Consider the following 18,958-nt stretch of genomic DNA (forward strand, 5'->3'; position numbering starts at 1 on the left):
TCGCCATTGCAAAAATAAAGTGACTTAAGCAGTTTTTCAAAATGTTGAAGACCAATCCAAGTAGGTAGATGAATTTCAAAAACAAAACTTTCAAGGCTAAAAAAAAAAAAAAGTGAAAACATGAAGTCTGACCACAGTGCATGACGTCAGAGAAACAATGCATGCCTCAAATAAAGAACTTCATAGTAGGAGTATAAATATTGCGAAGGGTGATGCCTGAAAGGGGAACAGCTGGGCCAATTAACTGATGAAATACAGCTGTGAGAGCAACAAGAGACTGGCTGAACAGTCATTCATCTGTCATCCATCCATCAATCCATCCATTTGGCCAATTTTGTCTGATATTCATTGGGAATGTTTGCACTCAATTTTTAAATGTTGGATAAATGAATCGATGGAGAACTCCTTAGATTTGATCCTGTACAAATATACAACATACTGGAATTAAAATGTGTAGAAAGACACAATTTAACTTTAGCATAGACTTTATTTTCCATCTATACTGATAGAAGCATAAATAAAATGTCCTTAAGAATTTGTCTAACCATTAAAACATTTCTTTTTTAAACAACCCACAGGGGAAGTACTTTTCAAGACGTGAGCTACGGTTTCAGCGTGTAACGGTTTCAGCATGCTTCCACGTGGGGGAGACATGCACCTTCCACCAAACACTTTAAATTAGAGCCAAATAAAACTGAAGAAATGTCTGAATATGGCCTTATTAGAAAAGTGTTGCTCATATCTGGAACACTTTCTCTGAAACGGTCAGGAATTCAAGCACAGGGAGAAAAACGACAGCCTTAAGCGAGAGTGGGAGTGGAGAGGAGAGAAGAGGAGAGGAGAGGAGAGGAGAGACCTCACACTGAAGATTCCAGCTGTTTATCATCTCCTTCGCAACCATGGATTCATCACCACAAGTTTTGCTCTGAGGGCCTGAAGAGGACACAGGCTAGAGAAGCGAGATAGACAAATAAGAGAGAGAAAAGCAGGAAACCCTGGGTGAAGTAAGGAGAAAGCAGCTGTGAGAAAGAGGAGAACAAACAGCAAGGAAAGGTAGAGGACAGCAGGAGCGAGGCATCCGTTTTTCCACGCAACGCAGGAAGACAAAACGGAAAAAGAAGGAGAGGGGCGATTAAAAGTAAGGGACGGAGGGAGAAGAGCTGTCCTGACATGGGGCTTTGTGCTGTTCTTCTCATCTGTCTGTCCCAGGCTGAGCTCGGGAGAGTCTGGGCCCAAGGTAAGCCAAATAACTTAATATTTTAACCGACGTCCTGTGAAAACAGACAGTTCGCTGCTGCAGAGGACAGCTTTAAAAATCTCTGGAAGCAGAAATAATAATAAAAAAAATACCTGATTTCAAACTGCCACAGCCTTGGAAATCACGGATATTTTAAAACACCCTTTGGGACTATTTGTTGATTTGCATATATGGGAACTTACCAAGTGTTAACAGGTCCCATATATTTCCTTCAAATTGCCAAAATAAACTCTGTGAGGCTTTGCTTAACGTCAAGATTTTGCTCCAGGAACAGAAATATTTGTTGAGTGAAATATTATCTGGTTAACCAGTAATTTTAGGAATTGAGGTTCACTGCACAGGAACGAAGCTTTGAAGGAGCAGCAGTCGAGCTGATCATTATTATATCTGCAGAGTTTATTACCGTTTTTGCTAAATTTCATCATAACAGTCTCGCCTGTTTTGTGCATTATGCTTGATACTCCTCTCTCATCCTGCCCACGAGTGTCAGTAACTGTGTACATGTGCATGTATGTATTTCTGTTCTCCTCAGAGGTACATTATTTTTAGCCAGCCCCCGTTCCTCCACTGCTGTTGCTTCACTGACAATCAGCGGTGCTCCAGTTTTTCTGGCCTCTCCTGTGGTCCCAGTTTCTCTGATGAAGGGCCCAGCTCTGCAGAGGACGACCCAATGCACAGAGACCACAGAGACAACCCCTCCATATATACAGAACCTCGGAAAAGTTCCTAACTCTTAAAGTAGCTCACTGGGATTTGATGTGGTGGGACAACACAAAGAAGTGTGCACTTATGAAAAAGAAAGATGATACATGGTTTTCAAGATATTTCACAACTGCAAAGTGTGGCATGCATTTCCCTTCAGCTGTTTGTTGATGCTTTGTAGAACAACCTTTTGCTGGAGTTCCAGATGGAAGTCATTTGAGGTATGTCTCTGTCAGGTATGCATATTTTTTTGAGACTAAAATTTGTGCCCATTCTTCTTTACTTAACCGAAGTCAAATTGGATGATGTGCATCTTTGAAGAGCAGCTTTCAAGTATAACCAGAAGTTTTAAATTAGATATAAACCTGGTCTTTGACTTGATCATTTTAGCACTTGAACATACTTTGATTGTCAGCTCTGGCTGTATGCTCAGAGTTGCTATTCTGCCTGAAGTCTCAAGTATTTTGCCACCTCCAACATGATTTCCCCCAGGATTTTCTGTATTTAGCTCCGTCTGTCTTTTCATCAGCTCTGATCGGCTCCCTGAAGGTGCTAAAGAAAAGCATCCCATCAGCACAAAATAATCACTCACCGTGGTTCACTAAAGGGATTGTATGTTCAAGTTGATTCACAGAGCCATTGTCCACATCAGGTGTGGATGATGACTCAAATTTAGTAACTTGTATATAAAGATTAAATTGTACTTCTTATGGTTTTACATCAACACTGACTTTCTTCAAGAACTCCAGATTTGAGAATTGCATAACTAGTGCATGACTAATAGTTGTCTTGTTAACAGATTTTCCCATCACAGTTGGGGATATCTCCAGGCCCTTCAGAGTTACCAAGTGTCTCTTGGCTGCTTTTCAGATAAATGTTCTTCTGGTCATGGCAGATTTGCAGCAGAGCCATTTTGCGTCTGATTTTTGGATAATGGATGGAGCAGTGCTCTGTTAGACCTTGGAATCATACCTTCTCTATGAACCCTGCTTTAGACAGCTCCATAACTTTAATCCTAACCTGTCTGCTGTATTCCTTGGTCTTCTTGATGCCGTTAGTTCACTTATGTTCCCTAGCAAACATTCGAGGCCTTCACAGATCAGCTGTATTCATTCTGAAATTAATTTATATACAGGCACACTACTGGGTGACTTCTGAAGGCAGCTGGTTGCTCTTCATTTTTTTATGGGTATTAGAGAAAATGGCACTGAATACGTGAGCCCCACTTTTGAGATTATGTATTTGTTACATTGAGAAAATCATGCATATTTTGTTTCTGGTTCATAGTAATTCACTACTTTGTCACATGGAAACTTGAGAAAAATACACTAAAGTTTGGTGTGACATGAAAACTTTAAGCCAGTATAAGTAATTTTAAAGACACAGTGAGACAAACTGAAATCTATTGGGCTTTCTAAACTAATGTTATTGCCAGCCAAACCTGTGTACTTTTACGAATGTTTATATTAGCGTCTGTTAAGGACATTTCTAATAATAGGTAATCAGCTGAAATCCCAGTGATCAGTAATTGACTTCTGACCCCTCACAGTTTAAGATAGATGTCTTTTACAAATCATTTAATTTTCCAGCTGGGTAACAGAACTGGAAAGAACCATTAAGACAGGCTGCATATCTGCAATTGATCAGCAGTAAAAAATGCAATAGTAAAATGTTCACCAGAGGGCAATTCTCCATGCACCAGTTCAGGCAGATTGTCTCGTTTTACTGATACAGGTAGGCCTCCTGATCATTGTGATTCAGCTGAAACCAGCTGATTCTGCTGTCATGCTTGGTTTTTCAAGAACGTTCCATTGTGCCCTCTAGTAAATCCCCCACCTACACATGCAAGTTATGTGTGTTTGAACTGATGTCCTGTTTCCAAGATAAAATTTGAACTTAATTTGAAAAAGCTGTTAGAATCGCCAGAAGATGGAAAATGCAGTGCTGTACTGCTTTCAGCAGTGAACTGCGTGAACATGTGCACCGCAGTATGCTGTAGTAGTCTCATAGCAATAATAGTTTATTACAGTAAGCACATACTTTTAGTGTGCTGCTATTTGGACATCAGCAATAATCGTTATGAAACTCCTGGGCTGCCAGGAGTGCCATCTGATTTGCAGACGTTTGGCCTCACACCAAAGTGTGACACAAATCAGAGAAAAGAAACAAAGGGCAATGTTTACCATCATTGCAGGTCTTTCTTTCCAAATTAGCCTAAATGTATCGCTCTCTATTGATAAGCTGTTGGGACTTTTAGGTTAGAAAGACACTAAATATAAAAACAGTCTTGAACTAATTTAGAGAGCAGTATTCAAGCAAATTGCTCCTTTCTACTATTACACAAATGTGCAGCTGGTCACCTTGATTTATCTACCAGTAATGAAACACTAGTTTTCCACCTTGTGTTTATGCAATCAAGACCTCGATGGTTTGGCAGATAGGATTGTTATTGCTTGCAGTGCCTTCCACCTTTACGGGTACTCCTGCTAAGGATGTGTTAAAAAAAAAAAAAAAAAAAAAAAAGCAAATTTTTATGACTGTAATCTCAAACTGCATAATTTACAAAAATCCAACTGTGAGTGTATTCATTCATTGTTAGGATTATTACAGTGTCACCTCTTATTTCATGGAAGTTGTTGAACAACATTGATCAATGAGTTGTTGGGAAAAGATGAACCTCTCCTTTGAGGTCAGATGTTTAGCCATTGCCTGCATAGTTCGTGTGTTTTTTTTTCACAAGTGACAATAGGATGAATTTTGAGATGAATAGATTGGTTGGAGCCTTGTTTGCCCAAATGTTACTCTGATCTGTGTACCTTTTAATTTATCGGCCTGTCAAACTCTCACCAGTGGTTATGAGACATGGGTAATGATCAAAACAATAAGATCAATATAGATTTTGCTAGATTTGATAAGGGCAACAAAATGTTTTTCCTACTTTATACTATCCCATGTGATAGGGATGAAATGATTATTGCTTTTAATGCTTAATCATTTCAGTATTAATTAAATTAGGATGAAAACTGTATTTAGTTACATTAAAAAAATCAAATGTTGCAATGATTGTCCATTAAACACATTTTATCAGATGTGTTCCACCGTTAACATATTAACCACTAATGTGCAGCAACTGCCAAAGCAGTCAGCAATCAGTATGAAACTTTTATACTATGTTTTTTTACAGTTTTGTTAAAACTGTCATCATGTTGTGACAGTATGCTATGACACAGATAGTCTGAAAAGATCATTCTCTTCCTTCAGCTATTATTACTGTGAATAAATGCACTGCTTCCAACCAAAACCAACCAATCACAGCCAGGAGGAGGGTTTTAACTTAAATCATATTTCCACCATCATCGGTGGCCATTCTGACTAGCATGAGTATTCACAACAGGACCTGCTGACGGGACAAAGCTGCAGTGGTAGCACAGAGCGAGGAGGAAAACGAGAAGAGGCGCCACAAAAGAGTGAGGAGCTTGATGGTTTTTGACAGAACATTTGTCTGATGGGATATGGACAGTTTGAACAAAATTGTATGCACATATACACAATTTTTAACCAGATGTCTGCCATAATCAAATCAAAGTTACTTATTTCTTTGTTTAACTTGTTACCAGCTTGTTAGATTTCTGGGTGCTAACATACATGTTTTGGACTGCAGGGAGGGAAGCCATGGTACCCAAGGAAAACATTCATGAAGATAATGTATCTGATACGTTATCATCATGTGCAAGACACTGTTCAATCATTATCATCATCATTGTCACACTTTTCCACATAAGATTCCAAAAAGATAAGCCTGACACTAGTAGCGTTTTATGCTGAAAAAAATTACAAAGCTTCTCAGAAAGATTTTTGATTGCTCCAGGTGAAACATAACATAACTCTGAAATTTCACAGGGAAAAGGACTTCAGTTCTGCCTTAGGGATTAAAATAGTTGCCAAATCCAAAGATAAAAAGTAGTTATCAAATGACCATTTATTTGGCGATTTAATATCCGCAGTTTGAATTTATAGTTGTTTTAAACGGCACATTCTGATCCATTACTGCTCTGCACCCATTTGCACATTGGAATCCCGTCCTTAGCACTAAAAAAAAAAAAAAAAAGATGATCATCTCCAAATCAGAATAGAAAACAGTTCAGGGTGTTACAGTTCATCATTTAAATCAGATGGCTTCTAAATTCTAAGTGTGATTGATTTACACATTTGTGGACGTCATTTTTCCATCTTTTCTTTTTGGTTTCTTATCATTCCAGCTGCTCGCGTTTGTGATTGTGTGTTGTGGATACTGTTGTTTCTGAGCACATGGTGCCAAATGGATTCCTGCTACACTATAAGCTCCAATCAGATGTCTACATTTATCATCATTTTGTAATCTAAAACAAAACACATAATCCCCCTTTTAGACACTAATAAAACAGGAGTATTGTGTTCTGCAATGTCAGACTTTTAGGTAACTGGTATGTGATTCCTAATAGTAGAAGTTACTGAAAGAAGATTACTGCCACAGGAATCCAGATTGTGTTTATATCTTCAGATTGACTAATATCTCCACTTCAAATGTGAACAGTGTGCAATAGCCTTTTGTCTCCAGAGCAAAAATACAGGCCCTTATGTTTTTGTTTGACAGTTCTGCAGATAATTCCCATTTCCCTTCCAAGTGCATTCCTTTATTCCCTGTTGCCTCACTTCAATGTGTTGCGAATTTACTGATAAAAGATTACTTTTAGAAGGACTACGTTTGGATAAAGGACCTTGTCCAGTTGACCAGACTGAAAGGCCATCAGCTTTTGTGTTAGTTTAGGAACATAAAAATACAGTGTAGTCTTCACCAGCTGGGGTCTGGTTTTCACATACTGCTTTCAAGCTAAACTCACTCGCCAGTTTATTAGGTACATCTTGCACACCCCAGATTGGACCCATTTACCTTCAAAATTGCCTTAATTCTTTAGATTCAGTAAGGTGTAAGGAACTATTTCTTCAAAGATTTTGCTCCACACTCACATGATGGCATCACAGTTTTCGAAGCAACACATCCATGACATGAACCTCCTGTTTTAATCACACTCTAAATGTGCTCCATTGGACTTAGATCAGGTGTCTGTTGAGGCTATTGGAGTACAGTGAACTCATCCTCATTTTCAAGAAATCAATTTGATTTTATTTCTCATAGTTTTGCAGCATTTGTAGCATTGTGTTTCATCTCGCGCCTACCATAAGATAGATAAGCTGTAGTTAAAACAGGATGGACATGTTCAGCAACCAAATTGGCACCGAGGGTCAACGTTTGCCAAGAAAATATTTCCCACGCCTTTATTTAATGTCCACTAGCCTGAACTGTTTATACAACAATAGATACTTGCTTTCATTTTTAACCAGATGCTTACCCTACCATCCAAATGAAATAAATCGGACCAAACAACATTTTTTTCTAGTTAGTTAATGTCTATTTTAGTGATCCTGTATGAACTTACCCTCAGTTTTCTAGTTTTAGTTGTCAGCTATCAGGGTTTGTTACAGCCGTGGGATTGGCTCATTTGCCATTTGTGTTTGCAGACAAATAAATGGATGTACTTAATAAAGCGGACAGTGATTGTCCGTTGATTAGATGTTTATTAAATGAACATTTTGAAAAAGAAACTTTAAACGGAGATTTTGAAAAAAGCCAGAGCATAGCGTCTGGAGTGAATAACCAGAATCTGTACATTTATAGCTGTTGTATATGGCTGAACATGCCGTGCCCCACTTTGATGCGAGTCCCAACACCCACTAGATTTGTAAGTTGGTTGCTGCATTGCAGACACATCTGAGGAGGTTGATAAAATGGACACCGCTGCCACGCAGGTGACTCAAAATAGCTAATGCATTTTGTAATCACACCATATGAGCCTGCAGGATTAGAGCTTTGATTCCCAGTTAGTTCAGCACTCCTGGCACACAGAGATATGTTGGAAATAAAAAAAGGAAAAAATCTGGCATTGTGCTGCTGTAATATATATCTTAACCACATTACCAGTTATGAGTGCTCTGAATTTAGAGAGAGAGAGAAAAAAATTGTGCATTTAGTAGCAGCAACATCACAGAGTGCATATATACAGTGCAGATATTTGCAACTGACCAGCACAATTGTTCCATCTGTCATTTGAATTATTAGGCTTCTGGGACGTGATTCCTCTGCACCAGGATGTTTTTATATTTGCAACAGTTTGCACATTCTCCATGCAGTGTCCATATGCACATGTGTCGGCCAGACCTCAAGCTACTAAAGTCTTATCAAGTCAAGTCAAAGCAGGCCTCGTTCTTGGTCTTTCCGTAGATGTGTTTTTGATAGAAGTTTCCCCAAGCTGTCAGATGGACTTGGGTATATTTCAAAGTACAAATGAAGTTCAGTCCCCAAAAAGTGTAGAAAACCACATAAAGAGACCCATTAAATGAAAGCATTCCTATGTGAGAATATAGAATTAGAATATAGTCAAAAGGAGTCCTTTGAAAGAAAGCGGCATCTTTCCTGTAAGAAGTAATTTATTGTGGCTGATCTACCACTTTTAGTGTCCGTTCTTCATAAAAGTCTACTTCATCTTTTTTCTGTGTTGTTTGACATCTTCAAAGTTCTTCAGTGACGGTGAAGTGTGTCAATCTGACCCAATTAGTAAACCTCATGCTCTGAAGCTGGGAAAAAAAGCTTCCACTGTATCGTGATCATACAACACTTCTCATTAAAGTCTTCTCCCCTGAGTCTATGACAGTCTCTCTACATTTCATTTTCTTGTCCCATTTTGTCTCTTGGAGAGCCCTCATTCTACTAATTTACTGATTTATTTTATTTCATTTTAAAGTCTCTCTTTGTTCCTTTTAGATGTGGAAATTAAGTGGCAGGAACACGGTGGAACAAAGAGTCATGCTGTAATATCACTTTCAGTTTTTTTTCCCTTAACAATCCTTCCAAATAGGACATGCTTGTTCAATCTGCTTTCAATTGTCACTTGTGAATTATCTTTCATACTTTTGAATTTTTAACTTTCATCTGAATCTGATCTGAATCAAGAGTGATGCATATATTTGTTATCGGACAGACAGTATTTTCGTAAATGAAAAATACTTTCATAGCTGGGCAGCAGGGAGCCTCACCTGGAATTGGGAGAACGTGACACCTTTCTGGATCCAGGAGAAGCAGGGTTTTGTCTTCAGGCCATGAACTGTGTGAAAAAGGCAACAAAAGACCATCTTCACAACACCTGCAAGAAGAAAAGTAGAAGAAGAGAGATTGGACAGTGTGAGCCTAACAGCAAGTGAGGGCACAATCCTAGGCATGCTGAAAAAGATAGTTCAGTCATTTGACTCATGTGTATTGGAGCAAGGATGCATCTAAAAGTTGAAGAACAGTAGCTCTTGAAGACTGGAGTTGGAGACCATTTATAGGTTGTTGGAAAGCAGGTGTCAACTGATATTTACACCTCAGATCCAGGAGAAGCAGTCAGGCTTTAGTCCTGGTCGTTAAACCAGGCATTTGCCAATGTTCATAAGACGTAGATCATGACTGAAAGGACAATATTCTGGACACCAACGGCCAAAATAAGCTTCCTCTGTTGGATGGCTGGGTTAAACTTTAGTGATATGGAGAGAATCTCCGTTATTCAAGGGGGAGATAGTAATAGAGTGATTAACTCTCTATATGGAAAGGTCTCAGATAAGATTGTTCCACTATCTGATCAGCATGCTACCTGGCTGCTTCATTCTGGGGGATTTCTGAGTATGTTGAACTAGTTGACACCCCGGGGATGGTCTGCAATATACTGCAGGCACTATATTTCCCTTTAGTGCTGGAAATTATATGAATTTATATTGGGGTTTTTTTTTCTGCCCTCGCTCAGTACAAAATATCTGCAAATTGCTTGAATCCTTTCTTTTGTTCTCTCAAAAGAAATGATTCTCCTGCATGCTACAATGTTAACTTCAGTTTGAACTTTTTTTCCCCCTCGTTGTTGGAATCAATCAAAGCAAAGAGTGTTTGACTGTATATTTTGCATCGCCCTTCATTTAACATATGTGTAGCATTAGGCTTAAGTGATGTTTTAGGGCTGCACCTTATATTGAGAGAAATCTCACTAAAAATAAAACTACAGAGTTTAACTAAAGCAAGACACATATATTTTAAATTATGCTTTGGTAGACGCTTTGCAGTAGTGCAGATAAATACTTTTGTCTTCTGATTATGCAGCCACCAAGCTACATTTCTCCAGACTTCTCCTCCCTGAATAAATCACCACATACATCATTTCTTTTTATTTCTCAATTTATGCCATGAGCGACATTAGCATAATTGAGTGCCTTGAACTATTATGCCATTTAAATTGTTTAGAAATTGTTTAGAAATTGTTTTATGCTCCTTTTCATATTGCTGGACAACAGTTAAGTCTCTCAAATCATTGCCACCTTGGCATTGAACACACTTGTATACTCCAAAGCAGCAAACAGTTGAAACTCTTAAGTTTCATAAAAATGGTCACATTTGCTGCTGATCAAGTATTGAAGGCATTGAAATAGCAGCAGTTGGATTCTACTTTCCCTTTTCATCCCTCTGGAAGCAGCAAGATTATTAGGTTCTGTCACCATTTGTTGTTGTTGCTATGAATGACAGAGTAGAAACCTGATAAGCACCAAACAATTTATTGCATGTTCCAACAGGTAAAATTGTAAGAGTAAGGTTAACATGGGAAAAAGTTGCCTTGTACATTTTTTTACATTAATATTCTTCAAGAGACACAACATTCAATCTTGTTAAGACTGGAAAGACCAAAGTCCAGAGTATCACCAAATAAGATAGTAAATAAGATTTTAAGTGGTGTACACAGACCTACTCCAGGGGTCTCCGCCTCCAGCTCTCGAGAGCTGGAGGCTCCACCACGTCTGAACCAAATGGCTAGATTACTTTCACAGCATGTCATCTAGTTTTACCGAGGCCTGGTAATTAGCAAATAATTAGCTTCAGGTGTGTTGGAAAAGCCATGTCTGAAAGTTTCAGGACAGATGCTCTCAGGGATCAGAGTTGAGCACCTTAACCAAAGGAGATTTAACTTTAGACTCATTCTTGTCAAAATGAGTCTGCGCCTCTCTCAAAAGTCATTCAGCTATTTTATCAATAAACAAGCAGCACAAAAAAGTGAGTAAACTAAATGTAATCCGTAAGCCTTTCAGTGAACTCTGGAGAGATTTTCACCCAGTTGGACAAGTGGTTGAATCTACTAGTCTTGAGCGATGAGTCATGGATCAGCTGGAAATAAATCTAAGCATCCAGCTACAGTCTGTTGAGCAGATGTCATGAAAACACTATTATTAGTGGTCAGCAAAAATTTAAATCCATACACAGAGAAAATACTTTTTAGAAAAGCCATGACCCAATCTGCTTGACAAAAGGAAAGATATGTTACAATGATTTTTTTTTTTTGTTTTGTTTGTGCAGTTTGTTGCTGGAAGGTCTCTAAACGTAGATTTTATTTTTCCTGGGAAAGTTGGCCCATAAGTGATCCATATCATGGTAACTAATAAAGTGCAGATGTGAGCGCAGGATGTGAAAGCCAAACTTGTTCAAGCTGATTCATTCTGTGTTGACACAGTTCAGTCACTGTAACTCCCGTCTTGTTCTAGATGCGTACAGTGGGACCACTCTGAGGACGGATGGAGACACAGCCAGTTTTCAACGAACCAGGGGAGACCGGCAGAACCAACAAAAACACAGAGAAGCCCGCAATGCACAGGCTGAAGGAGGAGGAAGAGTTGATATCAGTCCCCTTCCAGACAACATGACCCGTAGAGTGGTGAGATGCTCCTGGATCTGCACTTTGAACATCCATTTTCTCATAGGTTATCTAGAAATTGGGTGCAGAATCTTTTTCGGGTTTTTTTTAATGGGGACGTTCCTAAAGAAGGCTGAGAAAAACACTGCGGGAAATTACTAAAAATACTGATCCACCAATCAGTTGGCCAGAGAAGGGAAAAGTTTTCTCAGGTCAGATCTGTCATCTGATCAGCACATCAAAAAGTCAACAAAAGCATCAAATAACTCACATTATTTTTAAACACATCAATAAGCATCATATAAGTCAGATAAAGATCCGGTTGCTTCTGAAATAAATTGGTCCATTTTCTGTACAAGTTCAAACTTGGATATGGTAGGATAAAAACAAAACAAAACACAAGCAACATAATCTACAAACCACAACTATTAATTTATTTAAAGAACACAATGGTAAACGTGTGGTGTATTCACACAATTCTCTGTTATGATTGTGCTTTTATTTCTGCAACAAATAAGACAGGGCAAATTTAGAATCCTACATTAGCTGTGCTGCAACTTATGGTGAAATATATGACTACATGAAAACTTTACAAAAAAGATTCACATTTCAATAGCTTAAATTGAAAATGTAATCACAGGTGTCACCTTATGCGATCTCTAATTGAAGTTTGTTTGTTTTTTAAATATTCTGCTCTTAACAATAAGGTGGACAATATTGACAACTAATAATCTAAGAATTAAAAACTTTCTCTTTATTTGAAAAAATAAATTGCATTTCTTTCTAATTGACAAATTCAATGAAAAATAAATGGAAAGATCTTAATTTTAGTGGAGATATAAAAGATAAAAATGAGACGGTGTGTGGACAGATTTCTTCCCACATTTCTTCAAACAGTTATCAGCAGATAAAGTGCCCTCTTGACTTGGGAAAGCTGAGACTTCAGTTAAACTAATCTTGAAGCAGTTAATAGGCATCCACTCAACTTGTGGATGCCTGATGCGGCTTAATTTGTGTCTGATGTGCTAGACTCAACTTTCACCCCAGTCGGCCTCAGTAAGATCCAGTCCAAATAAAATACACTGTTCGTTCTTCCCTTTCCTTTTATTTCAAATTGAAAACAGACAAACTCCTCAACCTGCCAACTCGCACTGTTTATTTTAAGCGTGGTCGTCCACGAGAATGTGTGGTCGAGCAAATGCCTGGTTGTAAATGACTCACGCGGACAAGTTCACAAGAGCTCCTGCTGTTCTGTTGCTGTTTGTGATTCTAGAGACATATTGGACCTTAATGACCACCATTACGCGAGGGCCTTCATAGGATCTTTTTTTTTTATGTGATATTATGTTGTTAAAAATACAATGGTTTTTTAAGTATTTAGTGAAAAACATAAATAAATAAAAAAAACATTTATTTATTTTTTCTGATAGTTTCACAAAGCATTGCCTTAATAATGATGACCAGTGGTACTCATTTAGTTTTCACAACACATATTTCCAAGCAAAGCAATTGCCCTCTTTCATCCAGCTGACTGGCAGTGTTTAGCAAAAAGATGAGTGATGGTCAGATATATTACTGCATTCTCCACTCAAAACTCCCAAGGACTTTCTCTGGAATTCCCCTAGAAACAGTGTGATGGGAAATTTTAGTGCTACTTCAAAAACTGACTCTTTAAAACCAGGGTTCTGCTAAGCAGCCCATACCACCACGGGTCCAAACCAGGGTTATTTAAGAAATCCATCAGCTGTGTATATTATTCATTTCTCCCACCTAGAAAACACAAACACCACCCGGAAAAGAAAAAAAAATAAAAAATAGGCCGGTGTCAGGCAGTGAAGATGAAAGCTAAAAGTGGGTCGCTTGCTGTATGTGGAGCAGCCGGAGAGGTTGGGAGAGCTCTGCATTTAACTGCTCCACTTTCTGAGCCAAGACTAAACCCCAGAACCACTGCTCCCTGTCACCTTGAAGTGCACCATACATTAATAATGCCATCAGTGCTGGAGATCTGTGTGGAGACTTAAGGTATGTTGACATTGCTATTTCTGTAAAGTGTAAACAGCTCCCCCATGTGGAAACGTATGGGGGGATTATGAATCAGAAGAAGGCTCAGAGAGATTTTACAGAAATGTCTTGCAGCTCAAAACAGGTTTAATGTTCAAAATGTTTGTTATAAGTTTTCAATACTAAGTATCATATCCCATAAATATGATCAGAACCCCAGAGAAATGAGGACATATGTTTAATCTAACAATAGGATCACTTGACCAGATGATAAACTTTGACTTTCTTTGGCTTGTCCTCATACTTTATAGGCTGAAACATAGGATTATACATTTTTCTTTCATGAATGTCTTGAAACTGAACAGTGATAATGAAAACATTGTATTATTGTTGACAGGTCTGCTATTGTGTGAAGAACAAATGTAGCCTTTAAGATAAAGTAATAATAATTATGTCTGTTTAAAAAAATAAAGGCACAAGAAATCACATTTGCAATTTACAACATGAAATTCAAATTTTTCCCAACATACACATTGTCCTGAATAGACCGTCGCAGGGTGGTAAAACACAGTTGCGGCAGCCTCACTCAGTGGAGTGCTTTTCTTAAGCAGGGAGACGAAAGCTGGTCATCATTGCTGGGAAGATAATGAAGCTGAATACATGGGAAGACTGGAAGAAAACCAGTTAAACTTTGCAAAAGATTTGAAACTTGGGTTCACCTTGCAGTAGAACAATAACCATAAATGTCCTGCCAGAGTGAGAAAGGCATATGTATGTGTTGGGATGACTCAATCAAAGTCCAGACCTAAGTTCACTAAAACATGTAGATTGACGTTCTTCATCAAATCTAAATGAGCCTAAACCATTGTGTAAGGAATAATGTGCACGAATGTCAGTTAGATGCCCAAAGTTGGTAGGGACAGCCAGTTCTACAAAGTGTACACAGTGGAGGGAATCGAGACAAATTTCCACCTTACATTTTAGATCTTTATTAGTAGAAATTCTATAAAACAAGAGATCATTTTGTTATGCACTGAATGTTGTTTCTGTATTACAGACAATCCATCTAAAAAAAAAAACAAATGTATGTTTGTTTTTTTCAGGAGGACTCTAAAAAATACTACATATGGGAGAGTTTTGGTCCGACAGACAGAAAAACTGAACTGTTGTGGGTTGACCTGAACTATCTACATCAAAGTCAAGTCAGAATCCACGGCATCCTGTCCAACACACACCGACAGGCTGCGGTGAGACGACCAGATGCTCATGTAAATAATCTACTCCTGTGAGTTCAACCTTAACTGAGATTTTTTTTTTTTTTTTTTCATTTTCGCAGAGAGTGGCACTCTCCTTTGATTTCCCTTTTTATGGACACAACATCAGACAAATTATTGTAGCAACGGGGGGTAAGTATGACGTTGCTGTAACGCCAAATGTCAACAAATGCACGGCCATACCTGTGATAAAGGTTTGTTTGGTGACTCGTCCAACAACATTAAGTAGTACATATTTCAGTGCTTAATGTGAGACTTGCTTCTTTCGATCTGTTCTCGTCATAAGGGTTCATCTTCATGGGGGAGATAACTCATCGGATGCTGACTGCAACACAGTACGTAGCGCCCCTTATGGCCAACTTTGACCCCAGCTTCTCTAAAAACTCCACAGTGAGGTATATGGACAACGGTAGGTAGGAGTTTTTCAAAGAGACATATGATGCTCAAGAGCTTTTTCAGATCCTCTAATGACTGGATTTGTTATTTGGATGTGCTCAGGCACTCTGTTTGTGGTGCAGTGGGACAAGGTGCGACTAAAGGACAGAGAAAATGAAGGACCCTTCACTTTCCAGGCAGCCCTCCACAGTAATGGGAGTATTATTTTCAACTACAGAGAGGTAACTTTAGGACTTCAACTCGTTATATTTCATTTTCTTACTTAATGCTTATGGTAAGCTTAAGATATATTGATGCTAAAACAAACCATTGCCGTTTCTTTGAAGGTTCCTATACCAGTGGAGAAGATTAATTCCACAGAGCATCCTGTTAAAGTCGGACTGTCTGATGCTTTCATGGCAATCCTCCCTGCTTCACAGCTCTCAGGTACTAATTCACAAGCTTACTGTTCACACTAAAGCATGTAGTGCAACTCTGCTTATCTTTTAAAGTTATTTTCTGGTACCAGGATTTTTCAGGCGGACGTCAAAACTGATTAAGAAGGTCACCAAACCAATAAAAGCAGCTACCTTAACCAAGCTCCTACATTAGCACTAGGGCTGCACAACATAAGAAAAGCAAGAAATTGTAATGATATTGTTAAACATAACTATTCACAAATCCTTTCCATCCAGTCTGACTGAGCTTAAGGTATTTTTGCAAATAAGAACAGGCAAAGGTGACACTCTAGAAGACGTGAAGCTTTGATTTGAGAAAAAGTATTGATCAAGAAAGTATTTCTGCAGGAGGTTTATTGGCTATCTATTTGACATGAGAATTGTTCTCATTCATCTGGCAGATGCAAAGCAGCGTACCATCTATGAGTATCATCGTGTTGAGATTGACACCACAAAGATAGTCAGTGGGTCTGCCTTTGAATTCACCCCTCTGCCGAGTAAGAGCTGTCTTAAGTCTGACTCTGTGTAATGGCACAGCATCATTATTCTATGTTTTAACTGGACTCCTGTGTCTGATTCCGCCAGCTTGTCTACAGCACACATCCTGTGAACTCTGCCTAACATCCAACTTGACAACCGGTTGTGGATGGTGCAACACACTCCAACGGTGAGTTAAAGCACAATTTATTGATATTTGTTGCCACAGAGATCCAATTTGTTCTAATTTGATTGTTTCTTAATTTCAGATGTTCTGATGGCATTGACCGGCATAGACAAGAGTGGCTGGATTACAATTGCCCTGAGGAGGTGAGATTCCCAAAGAGTCATTAAATCCCTGAGGTGAGTAGGGTGTCTATCAGTTTACTTCACTCCTGTGTGTGTTAATACAGTCTAAAGGTAAATGTGAAGACTACAACCCGATGCTGCCTGAGGCAACTATGAGCTCGTTCAATAACTTGTCCCCCGAACCAACAACTTCCTCAGCAGAACTCGAAGAGCAGCCAGTCACGAGAGGTGAGTATTTGCAAATGTTTTGCAAATTTTAAGTATACTGCACAAGGTGCAAGTATGGACAAAGCTAAATGACTGCTCAAGACTGTTTTGATTTACACCTGATCTTACTCTGGTCAGTCCAAACTGACCACATGACAGCATTAGAAATCCGACAGAATATGGAGGGTCTCAAATACATCTGTAAGACTGCAAAAATAAATAAATACTTGTACTTAATGATGAGGAAGACAGTGGAAAGGGAGGAGGGGGAAAAACACATCTAAAACCAATGAGAGGTTCAAAAACAACTTCATGCTTCAGATCATTATGATGATGAACTCATAGTGATTGTTTAAAAATACATACTGAATTTTGTATGAATGATTCCTTAAATGCACTTGCTAAGCTCTCAAAACACAGGGGCAGATTAAAATTACTGCTCAGATTGGCCCACTTTACAATGGAGAGGACTTTGTCCAGAAACCTTCCTACATTTAAAAGCAAAGTTTTAAATGTAAAATAAATTTAAAACTTTTTCACCCATACATCATATCAGTAAACTAAATAAAATTAATGGCTGGGGGAGTCAGGAACTAAGTAGCTGAGTACTGGAATAAAAATCAGTAAATCAGAGTATCATAAAAATTGACCAAGCTTAGTACTTCAGGTAAATAAAGTGAAACTCATATATAGATTAATAACAAACAGAAATAAATTTCAATTGTTTGCACCCATATGTACATATCAGTAATGTTTCTAACAATCTAATTTATTCTACAAACATATTTTTAGAATTTTTGATTTTTTTCCCCCCATATTCTCAGATATAGAGCCCAGTTCTCCTAACCATAGGGGGATAACAGAGAACACAGCCATCATAGCGGGGGTGGTGGCTGCATTAGTTTTGCTGGTAACGCTAACATTACTGGCAGTTTACTACATCAACACACACCCCACAGTTGCTCCACCATTCTACCTCATGCAGGTGAGAGAAAAAATAATCCAACAGATTATTAAGACCAAATCATTGTGTACTAATCACTAACTGCTGTTGTAATTTTATTTCTTTTTAAGCGACGCACAAATAACTACTGGCCCTCCATGAAGTTTCGTAACCAGAGCTGTCACTCCACCTACGCTGAAGTCGAACTTGGCGTTCATGAGAAGGAAGGTTTCATCGAAGCAGAGCACTGCTGCTAAATGTCTGGACCTTTTAAAGGGAGCACGCAATGTTGAGCAATGTAATGGTACAAAATAAGGAATGAAAAAAAAAAAACAGACTTTCAGGCGGATTACTGACACGAGATGTCCTTACTCCAGTCGTGGCTGGACAGTGTTTACTGTACCTGCTCTTGTAGCTCTTCCCAGCTTTCTTTATCTGTTTTCGCTGTCTTGCCATCACACAGCCATGTGATCCAACGGTTGGGAGGTTTAACAAGATGAAGTTGATCTTCTAGACCTATTGATGGAAATGACCGTTAGGGAATGAATCGAACAAGCCTTTATACTGCAAACCAATGTACAGCTCATCTTAATCTATGTTTTTTTCATCATCCATTTTATGGAGTGTTTTTGTTTGATGAAACTTCTACGCAAGATTTGACTGGTTCATACTGATGCTATGTGGACTTCTCTACAACAGATATCTAGCTATTCAAGTGATAGTGAATTTATTGAACATCTGAGATTTTTTCTTGACAACTATTGTATGAATGGATTTTAGAGTAACCAATGTATGGGAGTTTTCTCTAAAACTTTCTGTTTAAGTGTCTTCTAATAAAAGCTGCAGGACAATGTGGATCTTGATTGTTTAATGAAAACAGGGACAACGTATGTATTATAAATACAGGTGAGTATTGAAGGTAAATGTGTTTCAAGATAGACAAGCCTGGAGGATAAATGTGAGCCTTTATGGAAATCTAAGCTTGGACAGCTAAAGGGCTACAGTTCTTGTAACGCGCATATAAAATCATGTAGGCTAGTGTGAAATTCACACAACCTTCCTACGTAATTGTTTGAATAACAGGGAATAACAATATAACATGATATAAAACATAAAAAAGCTGATTTTACATATTACCCTCCTTGAATAGATTTTTG

The 18,958-nt window shown here is 38.4% G+C and overlaps 1 protein-coding gene across 1 annotated transcript; it reads left to right on the plus strand.

Annotated features, from left to right (window-relative positions):
* Window positions 1-688: 688 nt before the first annotated feature.
* Window positions 689-18,652, plus strand: LOC129368323 (plexin domain-containing protein 1-like). The gene is made up of 13 exons (XM_055043249.1): window positions 689-1,237; window positions 11,609-11,778; window positions 14,862-15,005; window positions 15,095-15,164; window positions 15,319-15,441; window positions 15,531-15,649; window positions 15,755-15,854; window positions 16,267-16,362; window positions 16,451-16,532; window positions 16,612-16,672; window positions 16,756-16,879; window positions 17,683-17,843; window positions 17,933-18,652. The coding sequence occupies exons 1-13, from the start codon at window positions 1,171-1,173 to the stop codon at window positions 18,056-18,058; spliced, it is 1,443 nt and encodes a 480-aa protein (XP_054899224.1). The 5' UTR covers window positions 689-1,170; the 3' UTR covers window positions 18,059-18,652.
* The last annotated feature ends 306 nt before the right edge of the window (window positions 18,653-18,958 follow it).

Source organism: Poeciliopsis prolifica, unplaced genomic scaffold (genome assembly GCF_027474105.1).
Source record: "Poeciliopsis prolifica strain line A6 unplaced genomic scaffold, Auburn_PproV2 SCAFFOLD018, whole genome shotgun sequence".
NCBI lineage: Eukaryota > Metazoa > Chordata > Actinopteri > Cyprinodontiformes > Poeciliidae > Poeciliopsis > Poeciliopsis prolifica.